Here is a 13,428-nt window from a genome sequence, read left to right as displayed (position 1 = left end):
GAACTTTGAGTCTAGTCAATAAAAGACTTACAACCACCCGATTTGTAATATGATAGACAAAAGTGATTGTGACCTCTTTGTATTAAAAGTAAATGGTATTTTGTATACTTTTTTAAAAGTTATAAACTTACAGAAATAAATTTGCGATAATTTATACTATTCATTTTATTTAGATAGTACAGATTTGAAATATCTTAAAAAACATGCTACTTTTTTTTATGGTATTGAAAGAGATGTCAAGACTAAAATAGAATAGATAGTTTAAAATATCACTTCCATAGATTCTCTCTACAAGTAAACGTTAAGGCGTGTTTGATTGATGGAACTTTTTAGGAGTAGAAAATCCAAATGCCAAATCAAACCAGTGCATGAATATATGTAGGCCTCAAAAGGGAAGAGATGGCTTCCACAAGCATGCATTTTGACTGTAATTTATAAGAACAGCCCCTTCTATGGCCCCCGAAAAATCATGTCGTTACTTCTACAAATAAGGGTGTAAGGAAACCTCTCTCCCTTCTCTCTTTCTTTTGCCATCGTCCAGTCCAACTTTGTTGGTGATCGAAAGTTTGTCCAACTTTATTGGACTGGACGGTGGTGATTGAAAGTTACGGTGATGATTCAAGTCTTAACTTTCAATCACCACCATCCAACTTTTGTTGAACGGTGGGTGGCATGAACTTTTTTTCTCATAATGAAGTGCCTGCCTCTCTCTCTCATATCAGTAATAAGTTCCTTTTTAATGCACGTTAAGGGTGAAGTTTCCATAAGGTGCCCTCTGAATTATAGAAGTAAGGTGCGTCTCTAAATTTTGTTTGTAGATGCAATTTTGATGTTTGAAACTATGTAATGGCTTGAAAATCAATATTCATCCTTAGTGATAAAATTTTAAATTTCAAACATGGTATAGATTTGATCAAGGAGATCTATAAACACTATAACATCTTGAAAATAGTTGGTTTATACAAGATTACTATTTTTTGGACTTAAATTTCTTTTTTTTGTCTTTATATATACATCTCGAGATCAATGACCAATTTGAAGATTTTCCATTATCGAAACACTCATTTGGAGGATTTTTACTTCAATGCCATAAAATTTGTCACCCTATATAAACTTTTTCCTAAATTAAAACAGAAAAAAAAAGGGAAGCTCTTTATTCGCAATCAGTTGCCCTTAGATCTCTGTTACTCTTCATTGTTCAACAATGAGCATTGAACAGCAAGATGAAGCAAGAACCCCATCAAAGAAGGAAGCACCGATAAACTGCAACATGAACATATAAAGAAAACAAAATAAAAAATGGCAAAAGAAGAGCAGAGAGGAATTGGGGATTAATTCTCTCTCATGACTTTGCCGGCCTCTGCTGATTCATTTTCTGAGATTTCCTTTTTCTTTTCCTCTAATGATTCTTCAACTTTCACCTGATTTAAATTTAGAAGAAGAGTATGATGAGGCAAAGATGGAGCACACAATATTTTCATATTTTCATGTGAGGTGTATTCACAAAGAGAGAGGGAGAGAGCACCCAAGATTAGAGGGAGAAAAAGAACAATGAGAACCCAAGATGAGACAGAGAAAAAGAACCCAAATAGAGTGAGACCCAATATTAGAGAGAGAGAGCCCAAGATTTTGAGTTACATATGTAAGGATGTGATGTTAAAGTTCTAAGAGAAGTGAAATGAACAAGAAACAGATGAATGGAAAATACTTTTACAGGAGAAACACACCCCACACCCAGAGAGAGAGAGAGAGAGAACCCAAGATTTTGAGGTGCATCTGCAAGGATGAGTTACAAATGTTCAAGGAAAGTGAAATGAAAAAGAAAAATAATAATTAGATGGGATATGATTTAACAAGGGAAAGAAACTGTGCACTTGCCTGTAATGGAGCTTGATTATTTGACTTCTTTTGCTGCTCTATCTCTCTCAATGAATCAAGGGGAAAGTTATTCTAGCAAAGGAGCAGACGCCATTAAATATTACTGATAAATAAGCACCAAGGAAAACAAGAGTCACAGTAAAAAATGGAGAAAAAAAAGAATATTGACAAGGTAGAATTCAAAAAATTATGATGAAATGAGAAATGGAAAGAGTGCATGAAGAAAACTCAGACTGAGACTCTATATCTAGAGAGAGAGAGAGAGAGAGATTGATTTGGATTAAAGAGAGCGAGTACGTGAGTATTTGCATTCGAGAAAGAAACAGTTAGGAGAGAAATAGAAAGAAACAGTTAGGAGAGAAATATAGAGAGAGAGTAAGAAGATAGAAATAGAAAGAGAAAGAGAAGAGTATGAGGCTATTTGCATTAGAGAAAGAAACAGAGAGAAAGAAGAGAGTGTTTGTATTAATCACTCACCACAAGTGACCTGAGCTGCTTCAAGATCTGCAACCTCTTTACCTCTGTCTCTGCCTTCTCTTGAAACCTAACCCTCTCGTCCATCTCCTCCCTCTTCCTCTCCAACACCAACTCTCTCTCTCTAAGCAGTTCCTCTGTCCTCTCTCTCTCTAAACTCAGCCTTACCATCTTCTCCCTGATAGCCTCTAATTCCTCTGCCAAAGAAGCGCCAAGCTTCTTTGAATCAATCTGGCAGTTCTCCTTGCCCCGAATCCCAAGCGAAGCAATCCCATCCGTCCCTTTTCCAGAAAATATATTGCCATCCCTTTCCCCCTGAGATTTAGTCTTGGGGCAAATCCCAACCGTCGATTCATCGAATTTTTTGTCAACTGCCGATCCTCCAACGAGGCGGTTCTCCTTGTCCCAGACAATCTGAAAGACCTCAGTTGCTGATCTTGGCCTGTGATCTCCATTCTGTTTTCCGGCAATGATGGGTGTAAGATTAACCTGAGTATTTCTTGGTTGAAGAGGTTTCCGGCGACTCTCCGGCGTAACTGGTTTGATACCGATTGAAGCCATTGATGCTTTCCTATGTATGACGTCAGAATGAGAGAGAGAGAGAGAGATGGTCTTTGCTGTGAAGCGAGGATTAGAGAGAGAGAGAGAGAACGATTGGGAATTTGAGAGGGAGAGGGGCTAACGGCTACTACTGGTTTTTAAGTTTTATAGAGGGAAAGAAGGTGGGATTTGAATTCCGAAAGCGAGTGATCTATTATTTATTGCAGGGAAAGGGCCAAATGTGCCCTAATCTTTTGATTAACGACAAAAGGAGCCTTGCTGACCAAATCCATCATGTCTTGGGGCAGGCGAGTGATGGAGGCAGATACCCTCAATTTCTTTCTAAGCACTCTCTTGCCCTCATTTCTCTCTCCTGGCCAGAAATGGGATGATGATAACCAGTTCGGATCTTGCCCTCATTTCTCTCTCCTGGCCAGAAAGAGGATGATGATAACCAGTTCGGATCAAGATTTGATTTGGCCAACAAAGGAAGGCCACAACCAGCTCTGATCCAACTTGATCTCGAGGAGGTGGGGGTTTGATCTTGAAGGGGTGGGGGACAGATTGTATTGCTCATCGGAACAAATAATCAGTCTGATTTATTAAGACTTGTCCGATTGCATCAGAGAATTAAGCAAATCTATCAAGAAAAAGTGCGACTTGGATCAAATGAATGCAAAGTTCCCTACTCCTTTCTTTTTTATTTCAAATTTATTTACAATAAAAGATAATATTTTATTTTCTCAAGATCGGGAAAGAGAATTGCCAATCCCATTAACCGCCCAGCTCACCCAGGGAATCCAGATTTTTAAGAACTAAGAAAATCAAAGCAACTCTTATCCCTTGTGATCTCTTATCAAGAGGATAGAGACAAATCCCTTACCATATCAGATCCATTTAAATCGCCCTCTGTTATCCTTTGTATCTCTCTTATCAAGAGGACAGACTCTCCCTCACTAGATCAGACTCATTCAAATCACTTTCTCCTCTCTCTCTCTGTCGGTATATACACCAGAATGAAAGGTGGTAAGAGTTTTACCCCGTTTTAAATTTGAAATTTCAAACGAACATGATGAAAATATAGCTCTGCTCGCTTTTTGTGAAAGCAACATTCTCTCTCTAAAGTGAAGGCAAAGTTCCAGTTCTCCATTTTGAATGAGCATAATCAAGCTGCAGGCTCCAGAAATCATGGCTCCAAAGGTGGCAATTACTTTTACAACAATCGATTAATTTGGGACTGTTTACAAAAAAACCATGTTATTTTATTTCTTTTGTACTCGAGACTTCATAACTCACTCCAAACCATTGAAGTGAGAAGGACTGTGACCTCCATCTACAAAAATAAATAAATAAATAATCTCTTTGTAGACAATGCAGATTAATTCTCTCATTAATTAAGCCAACAAACATCTCTCTCTCTCTCACACGCACTCTCTGCATTCCTAATCTACCACCTCTATGTTTGATAGGAAGCCACCATTTAAAAAGAAACTTACCTAACTCCAAAAGATTTTGGCCTCTCAACATACTAATAGGACAGCACAAACCCATCTCCCATAATCATGAAATTTTGGATTCTATTTCCAAATAAACAGCTTAAACTTCAGTTTCCAATGTGTTAACAATAAATCAGAGCTTAAAAAGCACAATCTTATAAAGGCAAGAAACAAGAACAAATGGCCAAAATGTTTTAGCATAAGCAAATTAGAAAAGTGCTTGGCATTTTTTAAGATTCACAAAGAGGCTTAGACCAATTAAATTACACATTGCAAGCAAATTAATAACCTCCAAAAGAATAAAACTTACTTTCAAAAAAGTCGGACTTGGGCCGGACTCCAACTTACCAGGGTCCACGCCCATGTCCCTCCGTCCGACATAGGTAAGTCACAAGTCAGACAAGGTATTTTTAACAAGAAAAATAAAAAAATACCAGAAAACACGGAGACTCCGACGATTCTGTGTTTTTGCAGCCCAGATAGAAACCCTGTCGATCTGGTCTGATTTGGGTGTGTCCATAGACAAACAGTTGATTTCTTGAACACTGACTCTTCACAGATTTTTGGGTCTGTCAACATAAATCAATCAACATTGAAACACCTTAATATTATTAAGAATGTCAGGAATCACGAAAATAAATACTACCCAGACTAACAAAAAGCACCTACAGCATGTTGTCTTAGTTGAAGAAAAACTACAACTTCATATGCTGACTACAGGAACATAGTGCAACGAGAACTTGTTTCTCGATAAACATACAACTACAACTTCTACACTGATAGAATAATAGTTCTCTCTACATATCTCCAAATCAATTCGGAAGAGTTAGATAACATCAAATTCAATTGACACAATCAAATTTCTCATCCATATCAAATGTTATTATCAATTTTGCCGTGGGTAAAGAACTGCTTGAAAAGAATGGAGCACAAGATCTATCAAGGAACCATAGATCGATAGCATTGCACCTAAACTCGCACACTACGGACTACATTAACAGAACTTCCAGTGGTTGTTGCAGTTTACACAGGTCACGAATGTGGTCATGGGCTCATCAGCACTCCGAGTTTGCAATTGATGATAAGTTGTCTTCCTTTGCCCACACCTTCCACACCTGAACTGATCAGTTGTGGCTTTTGGTGCTCCTTCTCTTTGACACTCAAATAGTGCCTTCTCTTTTATTTGATTGTTTTCACGCTTTCTCTGATCGCTAGCCATTTCTTCAGGAGTCATATTGATTAGATTCTCAGGCTTAATCTTACCAAGAAGAACCCTTCTTCTCAAATCTGGATTATTTGCATCTTTTAGATTAAACAAAATGGACCTGTACTTGTATTTTTGAGCACCATTGGAACGGCCCATCTTCTCAAACATAACGGATTCAACTGTAACAGCAACTCTAATGGGATCGCAAGCATTCACTTCCTCCATCATAGCTTCATCAGTTTCACTGGATACTTTGGAGAAGGCTTCAGCCAAGAGTTCACGGTACTTGTCTCTCAATGAATCATTGCATTTGATCATTCCTGAGAGCTTTGGAGGTGCAAAAGAAGACGAAGCTTTCTTGGGTTCCCTCTCCTCCTTAGCGATTTTCTCAACCCGAACACTTGTAGTTTTTTCAACCTTCTCAACTTTGATAGATTCGACCTTTGGGACCTTCTCAACATTTACACTTGCGTTAGGGCTCATTTCGATCTTAACATTCTCTCCCTTTGAGCCTGAGTTAATAGACTTAACTTCGACTCTGATAGAGTTCTTCTCATCTGACTTGTTATTTGTCTTATTATTCTTTGAGGTCTCCTTAATAACAAGATTTTTCCAGATATCAAGCACGTCAGAAGCAACTGCTTGAATCTTGGCCCTGGGATGTTTGGTAAGGGGACGGAGACGTTTTCCAACCTGTAATCCAGAAAAGTACAATACATCTAATGTTTAGGAACAATGGAGTGTGTGTGTGTCGAGAGAGTGAGAGAGGGGGGAGAAAGTGAGAGAGTGAGGCGGGGGGGAGGGGAAAGAAAGAGAGAGAGAGATCCGGAAATCCCAGAAGAACATCGAATACTAGCCTCACCAGATGAATTGGATAATCAGAATTGATTTTTGATAAGGAAAGTCGACTTATCATCAAAAGAAACATGACAAAGGGACAAATATCACTCACCAATGTGGCACAACAAATGAAGCCAGTTAAAAAATCTACAAGCCTAGAAGCCATGTGCAGATTGAAGCCAAAATGGTATAATTCTATTCTGTATCAAATAATTCCTATGAATATGAACAACTCTAACATTACAGAACTTAAAAACGAATGAGCACATGAAACACATTTGTAGTCTACGCAGAAATTGTAACATGCACTTCTTACTCCTCCCAAATATTGAATAACTTCCTAATTCTTCCTTTCCCATTTTAACGGGACAGGATCGAGCCAAATTCACCTCCTTTTCTAGTCCTTATTTACAAAATTGGTAATGTGGGTCATTGAAGCTATTATCAGTTTACATAGTATTATACAATGTGGCTCGAAGTGAACATCTCATTATTTATAAGTTTTGGTTTCTTTTTTAGAGCTATTTGGCCACTTATTCAAGATGTCAAACGTACATCCAAATTCACACACATAGCAAAGGGGGCAACCCAACCCCAGACCCATTAACACCTGAATTCATCAGTTCTATACCTAACATTTTAGCCTGGAAATCTGACTACAACATGATAATTTGACAATAATCTTCAGCTAAGACAAAAATCCCTAAGTTTTCAATGGATAAGCTGTAATATATATAAATTCCAGTTACATAGGCTATAAAATTTCTCCTATATTCTCTAACTGTAACTCCTGAATTTTCCAGATGAATAAAGGGGTCTGGCCTTTTACTCTTTGATGTTCTCCCAGTTAGAACATCCAGAATATACACAGAAATCACACTTCAAGGTCAGTATAGTGTATATACTGTCGCCGACCCAAAAGAATTTCAATTTTTCCCAGTATTCAGATAAGAAATAAAAGGAAACAAATTTTTAGAGTAACTCATTTACTGAAAAAACAGGAACGCCGTCTTTCATGAATAATTAAACTAACACTTTGGTCATTTACTAGAAACTATCAGTGAAGTCTTTCTTGGGGACATCTTTCAAAAGAAAATATTCCTTGGGGCTACATAATGATGCTAGGATATAAAAATGTTACTGTAGAACCAAGACTCCCATCAAGAAATGACCCATTGATTAGATATGGTAAAGATTCTACTAGTAATTGACAATGGAAATCAATCAAAGTATAATAAAAGAAACCCATAAAAAAAGTACACATGCTACTACAAAGAACAAAGAAACTCCACAAAAAAAGATGGAAAAGTATAACCAAGAAAACAAGCTTTGGCTATCCTTTTACACACCTGAGTCGAAACAAGGATCGAAGTAGAGACAGGAAAGTCCTTCATCAGTTTGAGAGTGTCCAAGCACCGTGCTTCCTCAGTCTGGACTGAGCCCTGATCAAATGCAGCTAAATCTGCAGCTTTCTTTGCCTTGTCAAACAGTTTCAGAAGCTCAGTTTCCATTGATTTACCAGCCATTTGGAAACCAGTCCACTATGCAGGAAAACAATCACCGAGAACAAACAACCCCAACAAATCGGAAAGATTTCACCTCTTGATGAGAAAGGATTTATTTTTCCCTAATCATGAAAACATCACAGACCAATAAGAAAAATATGCAGAAGATGCAGAGCATACTAGAAATCAACCCACAAAAAAAAAAAAAAACCCTAAAAACACTGTCAAAAACCAAAAAACAATTCTAAGTGATAATGTCACAGAATAAGAATATAAAAACCTACACATCAGAAAGAATCCGCCATCAATCACAAACCAGCGCTTCTTTTGACTAAAAACTGCAAACATTTCAGATCAACGGCGAAAAATAAGCATATTTTACAGAAAAACTAGAATAAGAATAACAAACCCTATAATTCTCGACCATGTCGAAAACCCTAAAATACCTGAAAAGAAAGCCGAGCTCCCTCTATGGGCCCATGCGATGAGAAGCAAGAGCTCCACTTGTTTGTGCCCCAATTTCTGAGACTAGAAGAAACCCTAGAAACCATAGGCCCTACGATTACAGTGAGAAAACCTTGGAAACCGTGGCAGCTGACCCGGCTCTAGTTTTTTTGTCCCTTTTTAGGAGGTTATTTTATCTTATAATAACTCTTTTATAGTATTTTTGGCATTGACACGTGTGCAAACATGGACGTGTATAGAGATACCATATCAAATGAGGAAATAAGAATTGTAAAAAAAAAAAAACAAGAATTGGACTTTGCAGGAAATCTTTCCATCAAATTTGCAGAATATCCCTTCCAAATCCAAATAGAAGGAGAAAAGATACTCGTGTTTACATGACAATTAATATGGTGATTATGCAGAGGTTCAAATTTTATAAAATTCACGAGGTATGTTGCTTTTCTTATGCTTTTTTGAGTTTTTTTAATTTTGATCCGATGTTCCAAATTCATGAGGTATGTTGCTTTTCATGTACGTTTTTTAGTTTTTATAATTTTGATCCGATGTTCTAAACATGAGACCACTTTTTTATTTTGTTTCTTTAATCTTCTGAAATGTAAAGATGGGTATGAAGTTTGGATCCTCTAACCATTTGATTTTTTTGAAAAATTGAGCGAGCCAAACAGGCTGAAGTTTGGAACCTTAGATCAGTCCTTGGACTATGAAATTCCCAATCTAGATGCTGGTATGACGTATGGAACCTCTGGCTGCTTAAGACTTGCACAACGTGTTGCCAGCCAAACAGTTCGAGGTCCCTTGGACTAAATTCACAATCTAAGGACCGGTCTACACTTTCAAACTTAGGATTGCTTGGCTTACATGTTCGTCACAAAAGCCCAGCAATCTAAGAATCTAGACCTCGAACCAATCCCTACAATTCAAAAAATTTAAAAGGTTGTCAAATATTTGGAACATCAGATTGGGTACAAAATTGAAAAAAAAAAAGGATCTCCATGTAAATTGTCAAAACTTTGACCTCTACATAATTCTCTATTTTATTTATGGTACGAATGAAATTTTTTATGATTTTATCAGAAGTAGAATGTCTTAACTACAATTAATTTACTGTATATATTATTAATTTGCTAGTTATTTGGCATACCTTATATATCATATTATTTAAATATTTATATTTTTTAACTTTTTTTACTATTTTTAACTTTTTTCTAAAAATATGATTTTAACAAATTACTTTGAATAAAATAAATTTGAATTTTTCCAAAACGTACACTTAAAAGTAAAACTAGTTATAAATATGTCTCAAATGGTTTCATCAAGGACAATTCCAAACAATGGATAATTCATGATTAAACTTTCGAATTGATTGAAAAAAAGACGGATACTTAAATCTTTTAAAAGATAACGTATTTTGTAACACACTATCAGGTTCATGTATTTTCAACTATTTATAGATCCTGCACCATTTTTTTTATTTTCAACTTTCATAATTGAGGCCACAATTAGAGTCTCAAACATCACAAGGTTTCTTATAATTGGGATTGTATTTTTTACTGGGGTTCTGAGGTGTGGCTTTAACTTTTAATACAAAGTGTAGGTCATATACTCATCACATCCATAATGAATGTCAACTACGAATACGAGTAAGTATCAAGTGTATGACATTAATGCAAATATTCTTATGTGCCAATCTTAAAATTGGCTTTTTGAACCTGACGCATTTGTACATTATTTAAAAGGGGGGGGGGGGGGGGTGGTGCAAGATTTTTAAAGACCTTAAAAAGTAGTCTTAATTTCTAAAGTATTAAATAATATCTCATAAAACCATAGCCATACTTCTTCATATTGCATAAATTTTATGCACACTATGGGACTAGATTGTGCACACTAATGCTTAGATTTCATACAACATAAGTTTTATATATACGGCAAACTTTTCCTATCTCTACACTCAAACACACATGATTTATATGGGTAGTCTAACTTGATCGGAGGCTAAGAGTAAGTCGACAATAATCTTACTTACACATTAATTGTGGCATGACAAGTGATGGACACCAACATGTACCATTGTTATTTTATTTTATTTTTTTAATCAGTTACTATGAATTTCATTCACCCATGAGCGATTACAAGCCAAAGATACAACCGCCAATGAATGTTGATGCACACCCCCTTTTGCTAAAGCATCAACTTCTATATTAGCCTCCCTAAAACAATGTGATAACTCAAAAGGTCTACTTCTTTAAATGAAAAAAATTTTGTCAAAAATGTTGCATAATCTCCATGGTAGCTTCATTTATCCTTTTGACCAATTAATGATATTGCTTGAATCACCTTCAATCATCTTTTGGCCCTTGAGGTTCTTTATTATTTTTAATCCCTCCAAAAGAGTTATTGCCTCCGCTTCATTCACTATTATATGTCCACATGGTCCCGAGTAGGTGAATTTGTAATTATCCATATGATCTCTAACGGTACCACTATAACCTGTTAGGCTTGGGTTTTCGATCGAGCTTCCATCAAAGTTGAATTTTAAGCAATTTTCATGAGGAGGCATCCAAATAGCATTTCGAGTCTACCTGTCACAATTAAGCTTAGCAACTTCATATGACTTTTAAAAAATTTGTGATTTTGGGACAAACTTACAATCATTATTTGTTGAAAACCATTCAGATGTTGTTGCTAAGGAGTTGAATTTCAAAACTTTCATATCCCTTTGTGTCCCTTCAAATGTTCTTTTATTTGTCTCTCTCCAAATATTCCAAATAATACTTTTCAATAAAGCTCTTCATAGCACGGTTCCAATTTTCGACAAACCAGGGTTCATCCATTGAGAGATGAACAACTTTGGGCTTTGTGGGATCAAGATATTTAGATTCAACAACTTTCTACACCAATCCCACATGCTTAGAGTGAAATGACAATGTAAAATAATATAGTCCACACTTTTGTTATCCTTATGAAACATCTCTTACGAAAGTTATCTACAGTAGGCAGCTTTTTCTGAAGAGCTACCTACAAAAATAACTGAACCTTCAGTGGCACCTGCAAATTCAATATTCTCGCTAAATTATGATCAGCAGTTGCTAAACTGTGATTCTCCTAATGCAGCCAAACTTAACTGAAAAATCCCCTGAAGCTGTGAGTTCCCACACCAATCGATCATCTTTTTGGGAACATAAAAAAAAATTATGCAACATATTCATAAAGCAATTGGAACTCATGAAAGAAAGAATATGATACCCTCATGTACTTGCAAACAAAATTCCAAAAAGAATTAGTAAAATCAGCTCCTCTAAGATCTTTCACTGATACCAATGGTTATCGACTTTGGAGAAGACCTCAGGGAAAGAATCTCGAAGAGCAAGGTCTCCCAACCACTTATTAAACCATAACAATGTTTGATCTCCCTTTCCAACCACTTTGCGACAATGACTAAGATATAATGATCGACACGAATCAATTCCTTTCCAAATACTTGAAAAACCAACATTAGAACTTGGACTTTTAATGAGGTTAGTCAATACATCTATTGCATATTTTTCTTTTAATACCTCTTTCCATAAGTTATCTTGCTGATTTTGGAAGCGCCACCGCCACTTAGTCAATAGGCTAGTATTCATCAATTTGGGCTTTTTGACTCCTAGATCTCCATCTCTTTTTGAAGAGCATACCTTTTCCTAATTCATGAGTTTTGGTTTTTTCCCTATTCTTGCATTGACCCATAAAAAAGATCTCACAATGTTTTCCAAAGTCTTCACCACCTGCTTTGGTATTCTGAAAATAGACATAAAATAGATAGGTAAGTTGGAAAAAGTAGAGTTGATAAGAGTAGATCTTTCTCCAAGTGACAACACTTTAGACTTCCACAGATCAAATTTCTTATTAAATCATTCAATAATAGGATCCCAAATAGTTATCGATTAGTTTCCTCCAAATAAAAGAATACCCAAATATTTACAAGGAAATTTGCCAACCCTACATCCAAGAATTTATGCCATAGATGCCACCACATTCTCTAAAACTCCAACCTAATCAAATTTGTTTTTTCTAAATTCACTTTGAGACCCGTTACTATTTCCATACGCTTTAAGAACACTTACAAATTCCTTACATCTTGTTCATCTGGGCTACAAAAGATAATATTATCATATGCATATTATAAATGATAGATTGTTAGTCTACCAACATTAAATCCAAAAATAAGTCATCTACTTACCACATAGTTATTCACTCATACCCAAATCGCAAATTATGATTAGATGACAATATTTGGACATCATCATCATCACCATAAGAGCATTTTTCCCAACCATGTGTGGTTGGCTACATGAATTTTGGTATGTCATTACGCTCTATCAAGAGTCATATCATCAGTGAGATCATAAGGCTTCATATCTACGCCGTAGTATAAATAGATAACTTAAATTTATGATTCATAAAAAGTTTTGACAAAATTTTACATTGGCTGCCTACCTAACACAATCCACTTCTTTTATCCAAGTTTGAGATGGGTTAAGAAAGAGTTTGAGGTCCTTATCCTCTTTAAACCACTTAAATATTTGGACGTATATATCACATTTATGTAGAGACATATACAATGCTTTGCCTTATTATATATATGGTATATACAAATATAATACGTAAGTTTCATAGTATTGAAAATTGTTTTAAAATCTAATGAACCGGCTCCTATATGATGGATGTGCAGTACTGATCTAAATATTCCCCAAACTTGCCATGTTCTTGTCCATTCCCACCTGTCTTTCAAAAAGTTTCTTCAAAGGGAATTTATCAAAAATAATTGTAAGATATGAGTTATTTAATAATTTACCCATTTGCTACTAGTGCAACTTGAAATCATGTGCTCTTTAATGGGTATTTTAAAATAAAACTGATGAATGGGTAAAATGTTAAACTATTCATCTTTTATCTGTATTGTGATAATTTTACTCTTTTTTTTAAAAGAATACAAAAGAGCCTCACTGGAAACCCAGATCTTAAGCGGTTCAATTGGGAC

At 35.8% G+C, this 13,428-nt stretch overlaps 2 protein-coding genes across 4 annotated transcripts; both read right to left on the bottom strand.

Moving 5' to 3' along the window:
- Positions 1-1,152: 1,152 nt before the first annotated feature.
- Positions 1,153-3,685, bottom strand: LOC148781124 (myelin transcription factor). 3 transcript variants are annotated; one of them, XR_016060843.1, is made up of 3 exons: positions 2,356-3,059; positions 1,879-1,981; positions 1,153-1,421 (listed from the first exon to the last, which is right to left on the bottom strand). XR_016060843.1 is itself a non-coding variant. In XM_088873966.1 (3 exons), exons 1-3 carry the CDS (start codon positions 2,911-2,913, stop codon positions 1,332-1,334), a joined length of 720 nt encoding a protein of 239 aa, XP_088730092.1. In that variant the 5' UTR covers positions 2,914-3,685; the 3' UTR covers positions 1,153-1,331. The 3 variants fall into 3 exon arrangements, 2 of the variants coding, with proteins under 2 accessions (XP_088730092.1, XP_088730093.1); XM_088873966.1 differs by having other exon boundaries at positions 1,879-1,950; positions 2,356-3,685; XM_088873967.1 differs by lacking the exon at positions 1,153-1,421 and adding an exon at positions 1,581-1,776 and having other exon boundaries at positions 1,879-1,950; positions 2,356-3,685.
- A 1,355-nt stretch (positions 3,686-5,040) lies between these two features.
- Positions 5,041-8,470, bottom strand: TFIIS (transcript elongation factor IIS). The gene is made up of 4 exons (XM_006842457.4): positions 8,387-8,470; positions 8,225-8,278; positions 7,785-8,062; positions 5,041-6,288 (listed from the first exon to the last, which is right to left on the bottom strand). Exons 3-4 carry the CDS (start codon positions 7,959-7,961, stop codon positions 5,383-5,385), a joined length of 1,083 nt encoding a protein of 360 aa, XP_006842520.1. The 5' UTR covers positions 7,962-8,062; positions 8,225-8,278; positions 8,387-8,470; the 3' UTR covers positions 5,041-5,382.
- Positions 8,471-13,428: the final 4,958 nt, after the last annotated feature.

This window comes from Amborella trichopoda, chromosome 8 (assembly GCF_054954075.1).
Source record: "Amborella trichopoda isolate Santa Cruz 75 chromosome 8, AtrichopodaSantaCruz75HAP2 v2.0, whole genome shotgun sequence".
Lineage (NCBI taxonomy): Eukaryota > Viridiplantae > Streptophyta > Magnoliopsida > Amborellales > Amborellaceae > Amborella > Amborella trichopoda.
The sequence above is the reverse complement of the archived record's forward strand: the minus strand, read 5'-3'. Positions and strand labels throughout refer to the sequence as shown.